General features: G+C 53.6%; 1 protein-coding gene across 2 annotated transcripts in view; it reads left to right on the top strand.

Moving 5' to 3' along the window:
• PPP1R8 (protein phosphatase 1 regulatory subunit 8) overlaps nt 1-13337 on the top strand; it is a 45700-nt gene extending 32363 nt beyond the window's left edge. Inside the window, exons 3-8 of one of the 2 annotated variants that reach the window (XM_075908700.2) lie at nt 921-1007; nt 3412-3565; nt 4496-4716; nt 5156-5300; nt 6502-6566; nt 10913-13337. In XM_075908700.2, coding sequence (XP_075764815.1) covers nt 921-1007; nt 3412-3565; nt 4496-4716; nt 5156-5300; nt 6502-6566; nt 10913-11266 — 1026 coding nt within the window. In that variant the 3' untranslated portion in view covers nt 11267-13337. The remainder of the gene's footprint in view (nt 1-920; nt 1008-3411; nt 3566-4495; nt 4717-5155; nt 5301-6501; nt 6567-10912) is intronic. The other variant, XM_075908701.2, reaches the window with a different exon arrangement.
• Nucleotides 13338-16465: the final 3128 nt, after the last annotated feature.

A 16465-nucleotide genomic window follows, 5' to 3' on the forward strand; every position in this document is an offset into this window, starting at 1 on the left:
AATGCAAATATAGTGAAAATGCGCAAAACCAGCATTTTAAAGTGTTTAATTCAATAAAACTACCTTGAATGTTCTGGACAAAGTATTATTTCTAGCTATTGAATGAAATTGATTGTTCCTGATCACCCTGTCTGTCATTACTTTAGAATTAGTTGATTTTGTCCTCTTGGACTCCGAATGTTAAAATATGATTACTTAAACACGTACATGTTCAGCTGCTAGACAGTTACACACAGGGGCAGGCAGCTCCTGCCTGCTGCCCTCTGTATCCAAGGCACTAAGGTCGGCAGAGGAAACCAAGCTTTCCTGCTTTTTCCACTCCCAGTTGGCTTCTTAACTTTGAAAGTTGAGCTGAACTAATTGGCTAAACTGAAATGAAGAAAGGAGTTCTGTGGACCTGCCGTCAAACACTACTTCAGTGAACTCTGGTTCCAGGTGCATAGCCAGTGACTTCCACCCATTTAATTTCACCAATTTTTTTTAGACTTTGCAACAAAAATCCTGCTTAATATTTATATTTAATGTAAATGATTTTAAACTACTATATTTTATCATTTAAATGGAAAATTCATTTTTTTTAAATTATGGATTTGTGCCCACTCTGGTGCTGCCTTGCAGTCCACTGCTTGTTCCATCAGACTGTATGAAGGGAGCTCTAGCTTGGTGCTGTGGGCACAGAAAATGTCCCTGTTAGATTGCCAGGGTGCTGTGCTGTTTCCGTCTGCATCCAGGGAGAGGCAGAGTTGTGTGTACGGCACAGCAGTACCGTAAGTGGGATTTCTCGGTCTTCCTGTGTTCGAGGTGGAAGTTTTGAAGGTCCATGACTTAGAAGAGCGTGGGGATGTTGTGAATCATTTTAGTTGTTTCAATCTTAATCCCTCCAGTCCAGATCATAATCTTCTAAATTTCTTCCTCCATAGGCATCTGCTACTCCTCTAACTGATGTACCTATGTCAACCCTAAATGTTGCTGCAGCTGAATTAAGGTTGTGTTGTGCTGTGAGGGAGGTTCGTGTGCTGCTGGCTAGTGGTTTTGTACTATCTGATGGCAGAAGGAAATTCCTTTGGAGAGTATGGCGCTTGTCGATGGATGCAGTAGGGGGCATAGCTCCGGGGTCGGCAACCTATGCGCATGCCTCCGTATGGGACTGTCCCAATTTTAAGTGCCATTGCTCCTCGCATGGTGCAGCAGCCTCCCCTCCTCCCTTGTAAAGGCAGATAGGCAGCTCCGTTGGAGCTTTGCCGGTGGGCAGCCAGGTCAGCTCCTAGTGCTGTGCATTTTCCAGCCACTCTGCAGCCCACTGCCCCCCCACCGCGTGGCTCCCTCCTCCCATGCAACTGCTTCTGGTGCGTGGGTCCCCCGGGCTGACCACGCCGCCACCCCCAGGCCACTTGTTGATGCAGCAGTCGCTGCTGGGGAAGCCAGACAGGTCCAAGGTGAAACCTGGTGGAGCCACTCCTGTACCTCTGTGCCTTGGAGCTGCTGCTTCAGCCCTAGCAGGGGCTGTGTGGGGCCCAGCTGTGGGGCAGAGCACACTCGGGCTTGGCAGGTGCGCTCTGTGCACTGCTGCTCCCCCCTCCCCCCCCCCCCCCCCAGCTGGGGGAGCAGCAGCATTCCGAGTCTGGCAGGGAAGGTCAGGGTTTTTTCACCACCCAACTGCGCCGGGATCCCTGCTGTATGGAGGAGGGAGGGGCTGATCTCCCTCCCCCTACCTATCCTCTGGGGGAATGGCAGCATACTGTCCGGAGGCTTTGTCCACTACAAGGGGGCATGAAGCCAGGTAAGCATCCACCCCTCATGCCCAGACCCCAATCCCCCTCATTCCCTTCCTTCCCTCAGTCAAAACCCCGCACCCCCAGCTTCCTCCAACACCCTTCCTTGCTCTTGCATGCTCTCTCCTGGCCGGACACCTACCCCCACCCTGCTCCTGCACACTCCCTCCACACAGTGCACCCTCCTTTGCTCCTGCTCCCTCCCCCTAGCCAGACACCCTGCTCCCAGGCTGCTTTTGCACTCTCCCACCCAGACCTTGCAACCTCTCCCCCTTCTGCACCCCATCTCCCACACAGGTTGTGCGTCCCATCCCTATCCCACTCACTGCAGCCCTGCCCCGCACAATGAACCTCCTTGTTTTTGTCCCCACTCCAGAGCCTAAGGGGCTCCATAAAATCCACTAACTCCGGAACCCCAGAAAAGTAAATCTGGCCTATGGGAAGCCCTGAACTTCAGTTCTCCCTATCACTTCTCCTTGCCCAATGGGGCTGGAGCACTGGAGGAGGGAGGGGTCTCAGTTGGGGCCACATCAGTGAGGGTTGGGCATTTTTTAGGAGGTTTTTGCTTTTCACTTGTGTGGTCCCCGACTGATTTTTCTGTGGGTCAGTGGCCCGCGACCCAAAAAAGTTTCTCTGCCTCTGCCATAAATAAAGAAAACATTGAAACCTTTTGTATTGGACATAAATTGATACTTTACTTCAAAATGAAGTTTGATAAACTAACATAAGAAAGTTAAAACACTTAATCTGTTTAATAAATTAAATTAAACCGTTCTCCCCAGCTGCAGCTGGTTCAAAAAATATGGTCACTGTATCCAGCCTGCTCCTCTTTCCACTCCTCCCCCCCAACACACAGATCAGTAAATAGAAGTGAATAAGTTAACTCTTGGCACGCCACTTCTGAAAGGTTGCCGACCCCTGGCATAGCATCTTTCTTTTTTTAGAGCTTACATAGGGGGGTGTCATGCATGCCCTACCTTGATCCAGTTTCAACAAAATATTGTTCATAGAGAAAGTATGGCAAGCCAGAGTAAAAGGGAAAAGCTAAGATGAGTAGCAGAAGAAATGAGCAAATAGATGGATTTGGTTGTGGGTGAATACACGGGAGAAACCAGCTAAGCTAAACAAAGCCCTGGAGAACACATTATAGACGCAGTGCTGCAGAGAAATATCAGAATTGCCATTTTGCATTAGACCCAAGGTCTCTGACTGTGCTCAGTACCACGTCCATTGCCAGAAGGGGTGAGAAACCCAATGGTAGGCACATGTGGGGTAATCTGTCCCCCAAAAGGCCTCATTCTAATCTGCTTGCACTGGCCTCCAGTGGGTAGACTGGACAGGACCCGGTAGGGCTCTTCTGCCTAGTTGCTCTGATTGTGAAAGGCAGAGCTGGTTTTTAATTTCCTTTGATCAATTCAAGACAACATTGAAATGGTCTCAGCATATTAAAACTTGTTGGCTAACGTGTCCCTTCCTATGTCATCGTAATCTTTCCTTCCTCTACTAGGTGGCTAAAGATTTGTGAGATGGGTTTTGATTTGTTTGCTTCATGTTCTAGAGCCCATGTTTTTAGCAAGATCTGGGAGAATGTATGACACTGATAAGGTAAAGCTGCTATTTATTTGATATTCTACCTCAGAAACTGATCATTGATGAGAAGAAATACTATCTATTTGGGAGAAACCCTGATCTATGTGACTTTACCATTGATCACCAATCCTGCTCTCGGGTCCATGCTGCCTTGGTGTATCACAAACATCTTAAGAGGGTTTTCCTCATAGATCTTAACAGCAGTAAGTAACTTGGCATTTAAGCAGGGGTGGGGGCAGGGTGACTTGATAATTCAACTGGTGGATTTTAAAGATGTTTGACAGCATATTTTGATGCATGACGATCAAATCTGTTTAACTTACTGGGTGGGCTCTTCTGCTTCCAGTGCGCTACGTCCCAATGCTCAAACCTTCTTGAACATCCCCCGAGCTACATTCCTTCCAGTCCTATTTTGCCATGGGGGGGGGGGGGAATGATGGTCATCTGGGTTATGAGCCAAACCCCTCCTCCTGGTTGACGCAGCCTGGGGGTAGAGGGACTCCTTGCCTCCCTCAGGCTACGTCTAGACGATGGGGTTTTTGTGGGACATCGGAGGTATCCCGCAAAAACCCCTCTGCGTCCTAGGAACGTGTTTGCTCTTTTTTTCGTGGAAGAGCAAACATGCTTGTTCAGGGAGCCCTGTATTCCTTGTTTCACGAGGCAGAAAGGCTCCGCTGAAAGAGGAGGCTTTTCAAAAAAAAAAATTCAAAATGCAGAGGGCGTTTTGCATAGCTTTTTCCGCAGAACCTTGCAGTCTAGACCTAGCCCCAGTCAGCATTGGGTGAGCGCACTGCCAGGCTCTGAAGTAGTGGCGTGGCAGGGGATTCCAGGGAGCCTTGGCCTTCTCTTCCAAACTAGAACTTGAAGTTATAAAGCTCCAATGTCTCGGGCCCTTTCTCAAGCCCTGGAACCCAAAAGAGCTCCATCCTGTTCCAAGCAGGGTGTGGCTAGAAGTGTTAGAGAGCCTGAGAGCAGAGGGTGCTTGTCATTTCTGTTCCTGAGTTACTGGGGTGATGACCCTGTGATGCTGGCTGCGCGGGGACAGCGTTACCACAGGCGTGCAGGGGGGTGACCTGACGACAGTGTTCCAGTTCCCCAGCAACTGACTGACTTTGATCTGACACTCTCCTCAGCGCATGGCACGTTCTTGGGTCACATCCGTTTGGAACCCCACAAACCCCAGCAGATTCCCATTGACTCCACGGTTTCCTTTGGTGCCTCCACGCGGGCCTACACTCTGCGAGAGAAGCCGCAGACGCTGCCGTCTGCAGTCAAAGGAGATGAAAAAATGGGCGGTGACGACGAGGAGCTCAAGGGCTTGTTGGGCCTGCCAGAGGAGGAGACAGAGCTTGATGTGAGTATCACGGAGCATTGTGCCACTCGCTGGGTCGCACGCCCCCCGGTGCAGTGGATGGTTTTAGGGGTGTCTGCTGCTGGCAGGCACTCACAAGCCATCTACTGCCAATAGGGTAGGCTGCCTTCCAGTACCTCTCGTATAACAGCCCAGTGATTTCCTAACGGGCACCCAGCCATGTTCTTCCATCCCAGCCAGACCCACACCAGGTCGCTGGCTGGTCCCCGGCCCAGTCGCTCATTCACAAGCAGTGGCTGCTGTAGCCCCATCACTTGCAGTCACCTCCGGGAGGGCAGGCCAGGAGGGACGCAAACTGATGCCGCTGGCACTTCTGCCCCCGTTCTGGAGATCTCAGGCTGGGGCCAGGCTCTGTGAGACTAACTCACCTGGCAGGCTTTGTGGATTACAGCAGCATTGCCCATTTCCCCGATGTCTTTAGAACCTGACTGAGTTTAACACGGCCCACAACAAGAGAATCTCCACGCTCACCATAGAGGAAGGGAACTTGGATATCCAGAGACCAAAGAGAAAACGGAAGAACTCCAGAGTGACATTCAGCGATGATGATGAAATCATCAATCCAGGTGAGTGTTTGTACCTTGCGCTTCCCTCTCCTCTCCCCTGCCTCTCTCAGAGCCAGTGTACCCACATCTGGAGACCCCCGAAGGCTGGCTAGCCAGTCAGTTGGGAACTAGAAGTCTGAGCTGGAGACTATAAGTAGCTGGCCCTTCAGAGAAGCACCCACATTTCTCCCCATCAGTGTTCTGGGCTTTCAAGGCTCCTTTCAGCTGAACAGCCCCTACAGTTCCTGTGCCACTTGCTGAGCACCCAGGGGGAGCCCCTGAGGCAGTAGGGTGCGGTCTTCTCAGAACTAGAGCCCTGTGTGGATACAGAATTGGCATCTGCATCCACAAGTGATTCGTGGATGGCCACAGCCACATCTGTGGGCTTAAAGTGGATAGCTGCAATTTTGCAGGGCTGTGTTCAGAACTCAGTTGCACCAGATTTTCAGCAGCTCAGCACCCTGCACGCTAACCTCTCATACGCTGGTGTCTAAATGGGAGATGAGCGTTTTTAAAAATCTAGCCCTAAATGCTTCAGGCACTTGTGGTTGCAGGCCCACGTTTGGATCCTCAGCTCAGATTTCCCTGCTACTCTGTGGCTGGCCCAGTTCCCCCTGCCCGCCCCTTGCTCATTTAGAACGGCATTTTCAAAGCAGCTGTTGATTTGCCTCTTTGTTGGTCTTGGGGATTACAGCGAGCACCATTTGGCAGTGCATTTAGCCCACACTAACAATTGCGATTGCGTTGCTGCCACATGATCCTTTACAAGAGCACACTTCAGTAGTGACTGACTTGGGTCGTTTGAGATTTCCCATTCATTTCTGCTGCCTGGCCCTCCGGAGCCAGTCACTGGCACTTCTTGCCTGAGCTGCTTGGGTGCCTTATTTCGCAGTTGGCCTGGAAAGTGAAGCTCAACAACATCAGTCTTGAAGGAAGGTGGATAAATGAACCATCTGAACAGCCACAGTCTAAGGAACAGCAGCACACACCCATCCCAAAGGGTCAGCAGCGCTTCCAGCTCGTCCCAGCCTGAATACGTTGGGAGTCCACTGCCACTAGATGGCCCCAGCAAATCTTAGTTTCTCTCCCTTTTGACTCCCCATGTGCACAGTTCCTAACTCAAGGGATCTGTAGACAGGTGCACTTGCATGCCAGGTGCAGCAGCAGCTGTGCATCCTCCCCTTGCCTTCGTACTAACAGCATAACCTTCTCCTGCTTACAGAGGACGTGGACCCTTCTGTTGGGCGTTTCAGAAACATGGTGCAGACAGCAGTGGTCCCAGTTAAGGTACAAATTAACTTCACGTCTAACCACAACATGCTGTAATTTGTAATCTGTAGTGTGAATTATTGTCTTAAATGTTGTGCATTAGGGTGGGGGAATTGTCCGTATTTTCTTCTTGCATTCAGCTGGCTGAAAGGGAAACTGGTAGGTTTGTTCAGGTTCATAAGTTAGGTGGCGTTTACAGAATTTAAGGCGAATGGAAATGTCCCCAAATGCTCTTTGAACACTCATTGGCTGTGGAGTTTGGTGTTAGACGTTATGGGGTGAGAGCGCCAGTATGGCTACAGACTAAAAGCCAGCTCGGGGGCAGAAAACATGTAGGAATTCATGGTCTGCTTTCTGCATGAGAGAAGTAACAACGGGTGCCAGAGAAGGTTCTTTAGTAGGACTGGTGGGGCTTGATGCAGTTGCTTTTTCCTGTGGGAGAGGCAGGGAACAATGAGAGAGACAAGTCTGCCGTGCACCCTTATGTAAAATACTCAGGACTAAAGATGAACTTCAGAGTCGCCAAACGGTGTGAAATTCCATCTGCAAAGTACAAAGAGATGCAGGTGGGAATGAATACTTGTTCTAATTGACTGTTATCTCTCTGGGAAAAGACCTGATTATGATCATAAGCAAGACACAATTTGCCTCTCAATCCAGAGATGGCTCTGTTTTCTTTACGTGGGTACACAGGACACCAGCTGTAGTAACCACACCCACTCGCCTGTGCCTTTGTGGCACAGGCAGGCCTGGGAAGCTTCGTCTAGTCCAGGGGTGGCCAGCCCACAGCTTGCGAGCCGCATGCGGCTCTTCCCCTCCCCACCCCCAAATGGCCCCTGGCTGCCCTGTGCTCACTGGCGCTGCCCCTGAGATGAACGCCACACTGATGCTACCTCCAGGGATAACGGAGGTAGCGTGGGTTTCCTGCAGGGCGGGCGGGAGTTCTGCAGCTGTGCGCCAGGTCCCGGAAGTAGGCAGGCTGCTCTCCCCCACCCCTCCAACAGCCGGCGCGGTACCTAAACCGCTGGTCCGTCGCACGCTGCAGACTTGGTTCCCCTGCTGCTTTCCTGCGCATGGGGGACGGGGTGGGGGTCCGGGACCGTGCCAGCTCTTCCGGTGGCGCGCGCTGCTGTGGAGAGTGGAGGGGCAAGACACGTGCTGCCTGAGGGTTTGGGGCTGGCGCGGTCTGGGACTCCTCCACCCCCCATGCAGGAAGGCAGCGGGGGAATAAAGTCCCCAGAACGCCTGCTCGGGCTGCACACGCTGCCGTGAGGAGTGGAGGAGCAAGGCATGTGCTGCCCGAGCCTTGGTGCGCAGGTGCAGGATCCCCAGGTACTGGTCCCTGTCCCCTTCTCTCCCTCTCTTCCCCCCTCCCAAACAAGTACCCTGCCCCAGCACCCTGTCCCCTGCCCCCACCAGTACAGATGGGGCCACATTAGTGAGGCTTGGGGGGTTTTGGAGGGGTTTTTTGCATCTCACTTGTGTGGCCCCCTGACTCAAAACAGGTTCCCCGCCCCTCTCATAAATAAAGACATCGCTGAAACATTTTGTGTTTGACATATTTTATTTAAAAATGAAGCCAGGCCAATTGGGGCCAAGCCCCCATCTGGCCACCGTATCCTACCACTCCTGGACCCCCACCCCCAGACCCCACCCCTGAGCCTGTCATACACTGGAACACGCTATCCTGAGCCTCTCACATCCCCAAACTCCTGCACCCTCCACATCCCAGTCTTCTGCCCCAACAGTCCTGCACCATCCACACACTGCAAACTGTGTCCTGAGCCCATCATACTCCCAGTTTCCCTGCCCTGAGACCCTCCTGCACCCCCACAGCCACAAGCCTGTGGCTTGTTCAGCACCCCGACTCTCCCCCAGACCCCAACACTCTCCAGCCTGGAGCCCCCTCCTGAGCCAGAATCCTCTTCTCCACCTCCTCCTGCTCCCAGATTCCCTCCCAGAGCTTGCCCCTCTCGCCCCTTCCCAGTGCTTTTTTTGTGATGGTATTTTGGCTCTAACGGGTTGGCCACCCCAGTCTAGTCCATCAGCTAAACCCTGCCTAACGCTTCCAACACGCAGGACTGATCTACACTACAGGCAGTTTACGTCCGGGACACTCCAGCCTTGTTCCCACCAGAGTACGTGCCCTCCTACCCCGACATAAGAACTCTGCCTCCACGAGAGGACTCACTGCCGTACGGCAACAGTCCGTGCAAATACTGCTCTACTCGCGGCAGCTGCTGGCTGTCAGTCTTATCAATTTCTTCTTGATGCTGGAGCTGTAAAATTGACAGAGGCTGGTAGGGTCCCTGGTAGCGGACTCACAACATGGGCCATCTCCCTAGGACAGTGGCAGGACTCTCCATGCCAGGGCCGGGCTGTCTGTTCCTGCCTCCTCTCCCACTGGGCTCTCCGCTCCATGGCCAGGCTGCCCCCTGCCAGACTCCCACCTGGAGCTGAGAGCCTGTGTTTTCAGTGTCCCCCCCCCCCCCCCCACACACGCTGCCTCTGTTAAGTCAGTGCGGTGGCTCCTGGAGATCTGCTGACAGGAGGGTGATCGTGCATGTGGCAGGCCACAGTAGTTACAGCAGTGGCTGTGTCGAGGTACGTCTGTTGTGTAGCCGTGCCCTTGCAATGTGGCTGTTCTGCATCAGGGAGAGCTGTGGGAGTGACACTGCTGGCATCCTCAGAGGAAGGCCAGCTGATGGGGGAAGAGGGTAACCTTGCTGTGTCTGTGTAACTGCTTTGTACGGGACAAAGCTAGGGTCGGGGAGAAGAGGGTGGAAAAAAATGAGATGGGATCCAGTTTGTGGCTTGTTCAGGTGGTCCAAAGACCGTTCCTTTAAGGTGTGCACCTGAGCGCCACACACGAGGCTGTAGGGCTGCCTGCCTAGTTAGTGGAGCTGCCCAGACAGGGTTGGGGTTAGGCGGTTGATGGGAGAGGGCAGGGGGTGAGGTGGGGGAAATAATAGGGAGGAGGGAGGCAGTGAGATGAGAAGAGGGGATGGGGGGAATTTGGGATGTGCAGGGCTGCAGTGGCCAGGGAGTCAGGCACCTTTCCCAACTCCAGAGCTCCAGCTGCATGGGAAACTTGGCCTCCTTCCTAGCCACGCTCAGCGGGGGAGAGGGGGACAGACCCTTCCTCCTTCCCAGCCACGCTCTGTGGGGAGAGGGGGACAGACCCTTCCTCCTTCCCAGCCACGCTCAGCGGGGGAGAGGGGGACAGACCCTTCCTCCTTCCCAGCCACGCTCAGCGGGGGAGAGGGGGACAGACCCTTCCTCCTTCCCAGCCACGCTCAGCGTGGGAGAGGGGGACAGACCCTTCCTCCTTCCCAGCCACGCTCTGTGGGGAGAGGGGGACAGACCCTTCCTCCTTCCCAGCCACGCTCAGCGGGGGAGAGGGGGACAGACCCTTCCTCCTTCCCAGCCACGCTCTGTGGGGAGAGGGGGACAGACCCTTCCTCCTTCCCAGCCACGCTCTGTGGGGAGAGGGGGACAGACCCTTCCTCCTTCCCAGCCGCGCTCTGGGGGGAGAGGGGGACAGACCCTTCCTCCTTCCCAGCCGCGCTCTGGGGGGGAGAGGGGGACAGACCCTTCCTCCTTCCCAGCCGTGCTCAGCGGGGGAGAGGGGGACAGACCCTTCCTCCTTCCCAGCCGCGCTCAGCGGGGGAGAGGGGGACAGACCCTTCCTCCTTCCCAGCCGTGCTCAGCGGGGGAGAGGGGGACAGACCCTTCCTCCTTCCCAGCCGCGCTCTGGGGGGAGAGGGGGACAGACCCTTCCTCCTTCCCAGCCGTGCTCAGCGGGGGAGAGGGGGACAGACCCTTCCTCCTTCCCAGCCGTGCTCAGCGGGGGAGAGGGGGACAGACCCTTCCTCCTTCCCAGCCGTGCTCAGCGGGGGAGAGGGGGACAGACCCTTCCTCCTTCCCAGCCGAGCTCTGTGGCTGCTGCGGGGGAGAGGCGTTTGGAAAGGTCACTAAGGGTGTGTCTAGACTACAGGGTTTTGCCAACAAACTATACGTGAGTCTGCATTGCCGCTGAGTTCTGTCGACATAACGTCGACTGGACTCAGCAGTTTTGTGGACGGCGGTAGACCTCGTTCTGCGAGGAATAACACCTTTTGTCGGTAGAGCTCTGTTATTGCATCTACACTGTCCTTTGCGTCTACACTCTCATGTCGACGAAGCGGCTTGCTTTGTCGACAGGACTGGATGTCGTCTAGATGCTCTTTGTCGACAGTATCTGTCAACAAAACTTCTGTCGACAAAAGCCTGTAGTCGAGACATGCCCTCAACAGTGTTCAAGTGGTTCCCAAACAAGAGTGACCAGCACTGCCCTCACTAGCTCTGTCTTCCCTCCATTGCAGAAGAAGCGGCTGGAAAACCCAGGCTCGCTGAGCATGGATGAGTCTGTGACACGGCGCATGCAGAACTTCCCCTATGGCGGAGGGTTGTACGGTGGCCTGCCTCCCACTCACAATGAGGCAGGTTCTCAGTCGCATGGCATTCACGGGACAGCGCTCATTGGAGGCCTGCCAATGCCCTACCCCAATCTTGCCCCAGAGGTGGACTTGACTCCTGTTGTGCCATCGCCAGTTAGCATGAACCCTGCTCCCAATCCTGCAGTCTTCAATCCTGAGGCTGTGAATGAACCGAAGAAGAAGAAGTATGCAAAGGAAGCCTGGCCAGGCAAGAAGCCCACCCCTTCTCTGCTGATCTGAGATGAGAGTGATGAACTTGAGACTGTTCCCATGCAGCATCGTCTTCTGTTGTGTCTTCACCACGTGTAATATCAAGAGTGGAGGAGTGAAGTGTCCCTCAAAGATCTGTCTTCAAACATTTGTATATGTCTGTAAAAACACATCTCCAACCTCCTTTGGAACCCAAAGGCCACTCCCCCTAAACTAGAGGGACACTGTCAAGTTAATCAGGCCCCAAACATGGCCTGGTCCTGCAAACACGTCAGCTCAGCGTTGTGGTTACTACTGTGAGTAACCTTGCTCCGGCAGTATGCTCTATCTCAAGAGTTAAGTGTGCCGGGGCGAGCCTAAATTCAGTACTAAATAAGGCTTTTGTGTGCAACCGTAATAGAAAGGGATTGCTATTATTGTTGCACCATTACAAAGTCACATGAAAGGCTTTTAATTTGGCTGTGAACATTTCCTTGTGTTTGCAACCTAAATCTTTGCAGCATCTGGGTAGCTCTTCAGAGGCTGGAGGTGAAATGAACAAGAAATAAAAATGAAACTGACTAGTCAATTTCTACTTATCACCCTTTGTTAAATACAAAGCAAACTGCAAAGAAATGGTTAGTGTGAACTCCTTGAAAACCCTTCTGCTCTAATATCTCAGGTGTGTCAAAGGACACAGATAAGGACACTTGGTTTTTTAAAGTCTGATTTTTTTTTAACCTTTCAGCTGACATGAAATCTCTTCAATTGAAGAAGAAAACACACACACCCTTAAGACTTTAGATCTGTAAATAGGAGCAGCCAGTCAGCAGAGAAGGGTTGGTCTCATACAAACTACATGGTTTTTAAACATTAAAGAATAAACCCATGTTGCGCTTTTCCCTGCTAGCGGCAGGTGGCAGGGGTTAAAGACAAAACATCAGGTTCCTAAAATGATAGGGGTGCGTCTCGGCGGAATGTAAAATCCTGCCTCTAAACAAAAGCAGGTTTCCTGGCTTCAGCGCACAACACTCTGGTTTGACCTCATTTTGTTTTCTTTGTTGAGCAGAATGAGGAGTTGACTAGAACGCTCCGGCAAATCCTCCTCAGGAGTTTCTAAAACAGAAATGTTAAGTTCATTCAGTATTTGACTTTAAGTAAATACAAAGAGAAATCAGAGCTGTCCTGGATTTATTCAGAAGCCTTTGTGTTGTGTGATAACACAGTTCATCTAATCAGTCACTATATAATTTTGGAGAATTGCTCCAGAATGTGCTCACTAAAATGACAACATCCCTGCCGGGGCAGTAATGCGTTACAAGTAGTTACCCAGCAAACTAGTGTTGCCGAAACCTGACAGCCATTGGAGTTATGTTGCCCCTAATGTATTGGCTCTGTCTGGACCCTTGAACTGCTTTGGACAGATGATCCAAAATCAGTGTAATTTTTGCTTCTACAGAATGACCACTTCTATCATGTTTGTGGTATAAAAATGAGCTAATAACTATCCAGCCAGGATTGGTTGAAATTCCTTACGGCCCGGCTGGTCCCCTGCCCCACTCCGCCATGTCTGGCTTAAACTACTAGATGCTGGAGCCTTTCCTGGTCTCATTTCTCACTGGTGTGATTGTAACACCCCATGGTTTAGGTTAACATGCTAAATGGCTTGTGTTCCTCCTTAGTCGCTCCGTTCCAAAGCCTCCAACGTCCGCTGCCAGACTGACTTTCTCCCTGGATTTTTAGTTCTTCTTCCTAGGCTGAAGGATTTTTCTATTTCCTGACAGTCTGTTATGAAGGCAACTCTTCAAGATGTGACCAGTTAGGGCAAGTCAAAGTTGAACAGAACAGACTTTATTTTACAAGTGACTCTGTGAGATCTCCCTGGAGAAGGGGCACTTTCCTGTGTGTTTTGCAGCTCTTCTCCTTGTTGGCTTTGTACAAGCTCTCATTATTTCAGAGCTCTGTGGCTATTACAGGCCAGGAAGGAGGAGTTGGCGTGAAACCTATGGGCTTTGTACAGAAGTTTGTACATTTGTGTAATAGGCCTTTTCACTCTTTCTGTTTAGCTTTTTACCTGTAACCTTTATTACATTGTAAATTAAATGGAAATTTTGCCACTTTGGAGACTAGTGTATTTATTGCCATCCTAGGTCCCTGTTGCAGTTGGGAGTTTTCATGGCATAGGACATCTTGCAATAGGGATGTAAAGGGTTAACCAGTTACCTGGTAAGCATGAGTTACGGGATTGTTAAATAGACCTTGTCCAAACTCCATCAGGCTGGCCAGGAGCTGCGCCCGGCTGCGTCTGGCAGGCAGGACTCCTGCTCTAGTTGTTCTGCACTGGCCTACCAGTTGTTAAACCATTAAATGAGAGAATTTCAATTGTTTAACTGGTTTACTGGTCTAATGATATTTACATCCCTCTCTCCAAGGCCCTGTCACTGCAAAATGCCCTTGCCATCAGAGGCCCTAAGCTTAGCAAGACTGGATTCCCAGGGCTCCACCCTGATATTTGTGTTTGAGACGCCGTCCAGCCAAGAACTGCCCCTTCTGGGAGGGAGTGTGGAAGCTGTGTCTTATGGCCGCAGTGCCGGCAGGAATAGCTCCAGTGAAACAAGAGCAGTGCTCAGTAACACTAAGGCATAGGCCTGGGTTGGAAAGGGTGCACTCCTGTATACCTGCCCTGGATTCCTTTGGAACCAGGCCCTTGGCTAGGAATCCCCCAACTGAGCTCAGCAACTCGCACTCGGGCAGGGCTGAGGAAGCCTGTGAGACTTCGCAGGTCAGCCAGAGCAAAGAGGGCCGGGGGGAGTGAGGTTCAGGCTGCAGCGGGGCTGGGGCCCTTGGAGAGGGTATGAGTTGTGTGCCGGAGGAAGGGGTAATTGGGGGTCAGGCACGGGGTTGCCAGGAGTCCGGCTTTGAACCGGACAGTCCAGTATTTGAGCCTTCTGTTTGAGAAACAAATTGAGCAAATAGAACTGTCCGGTATCCTCTAAATCAGATGTGATGTAGCTTGTGCTGTAATGTCAAGTCTGTCAGGTATTTTTGTTGAAACCATCTGGCAGCCCTAGTCAGGCACATAGGAGACAGGCTCGTGTGCAGAAGCAGCCTGGCACTTCCTGCCCCGGAGGCTTCCCAGAGCGGCCTGCGCGCACCCGCTTGTTCAGTGGGGGCAGTGAGGAGCCGCGGTCTCTGCGGGCTCCTGCTCCCTGGGTTGGCCGGTTGCAGGGTGGAGAGTGAAACAGCCGCAGCTTTTATCTGTCCTTGCAAGGCGCATCGCTGCCCCTGCTCCATGCAGGGGATGGGCAGGCTCCCAGCCAGCTCGCCCAGCAGAGGCAACTGTGTGCTTAGTGCCACCCCAAAGCTGGGCTTTCCCTTGCTCCTTTGAGCCCTGCAGGAGCCCAGCTGGCTGATGTACACCCAGCGCCTGGCCCCCTCCACCGGCCAACCAGCAGCCCTGCACATTATATGGTCGATGAACCGAGGAGCAAAAGCTCCCAGGTTACAGACCTCATGCATCTCCCCCCCCCCCCCGGCTGCCGGCAGCCTGGCTCAGTCCTAGCTAGTGCCAGGACCCACCCCTGCTGCAGCTCTGCATTCAAAGTGTATTAGGAGCCAGGTAGGCAGGCAGCCTGGCTCCGTTCCGGCTCGGGGCTGAGAGCTCAGCGACCCCTCTGCCCCCCGGCACTGCTGGGCCTCTGTATCAGCTGGTTTTGAAACTGGCTCCCCTCATGGACCAGCTCCCGCCTGGCGCCCCACCCTACTGCCTCTGATACAGCGGCAGCAGCACTGAATAGCAGGGGGCTCCCCGGCCTGGGGCCCACCACGCAGCCTCCCAGGGCTCAGGCTCCAGCCTTTGCTCTGCTCTCTGCAGGCCTGTTGCTCTGGGCAGCTACAGGATGCTGGGGGGGGAGGGGAGCCCTTCCTGGCCCGTGTCTCCCCCCCACAACACATGCATCTCCCTGCTGCACCTGCATCCTTCAGGCCAGCGTTGGGCTCTCGTCTGGCAGTCCGGGGGACGGAGCCGCACTGACTTTTGAGGAACAGGCAGCGGCTGTTGCAGCAAACGCTGTGGTTCCGGTGGTTGCCGTTCTGCTCTGCGCCACAAGGAGCCGGTTCCTCTTTCAGGCCCCCTGGGATCGCTCCCTTGCCTCTGTTCCCCCTCGGGCCAGGACTGGCTGTGTCCTAGAGCCAGTCTCCATGCTCAGGAATGGGGGAGGGCAGTGACTCCCTGGGGTCCCCTTGCCAAACCCCCCGCTGCCCCAATGGGGGGGCTCCTTGGCACCAACTGGGTTGTGGAGGGTCAGTCTCTGAGCAGCTGCTACAACGTTGGAGGGTCACCTGTGAGCGAGGGACCCAGCTCCTCCAGTTGCACTTCCTGGCTGGTACCGGAGTCGCAGCTTCTGCAGCCTGGCTCCCCTGCCCAGTGCTGGAGAGAGCTCTCCCCTGAGGCGCCTCCAGGCAGCGGCCCAAACGCAGGGACGCTGGCACGAGAAGTAACCGAGGGGAGAAGCTCTCGAGTCCTGCGAGCTGGAGCAGAGCTCTGCAACTGGGACCTGCTGCTCTTCCAGGCCCAGAAGGGCGAAGAACCGAGCTGCCACTTTGACCCCTTCTCTGGGCAGAGGAGCTGAGCACCAGCTGACTCCACAGGCCCCATCTGACCCCCCCAGCAGGTGCTGGTTGGGGCAGAAGAGGAGGGTATTGGGCAGCCTTTGTGGGGGGCAGGGAAAGGCAAACCGGAGAACCGGTTCTCAGCCACTCCCCAGTCTGTGCTCCAGGGGCTGGATGCCCTAAGGAACATGCAGCTAGATCTCCAGGGGCCGGCAAGAGCCAAGAGGCAGCCTCCCACCGACTCCGCTGAGCACTGGCTCCGCCCAAGGCCACCAATGGGGAAAGGTCCTTGAGCAGGTGACTGGGCGCGTTCGCCTCTGAGGCTGCTCAGTCGTGATCTTCCCGCTCCAAGGAGCCAGGACTCGGGGCAGACTGGCCGTCGGGACACTTGAAAACCTACTCGGCGCCCCCAAGACGCTTCACAAGGAAAAGGCTGGTTTTAATCAACCCAACAGGTTCCTTGCTGGCTCATCGAACCTGCTCCGTTTCTCAGGCTGGCTAGTCATCGAGTAATTCCCACTGGAGACTCAAACTGGCCAAGCCCTGTGGGGCAAACAGCCGCTCTCTGGGAGCGTTGTGACCCGCTTTACGCCTCTCGCTTGTTCCCGAGCTTCCTGTGTCGATTATCCCGTAGCTGGG

The sequence above is a fragment of the Pelodiscus sinensis genome, chromosome 26 (assembly GCF_052426305.1).
Source record: "Pelodiscus sinensis isolate ZL-2025 chromosome 26, ASM5242630v1, whole genome shotgun sequence".
In the NCBI taxonomy this organism is placed as follows: domain Eukaryota; kingdom Metazoa; phylum Chordata; order Testudines; family Trionychidae; genus Pelodiscus; species Pelodiscus sinensis.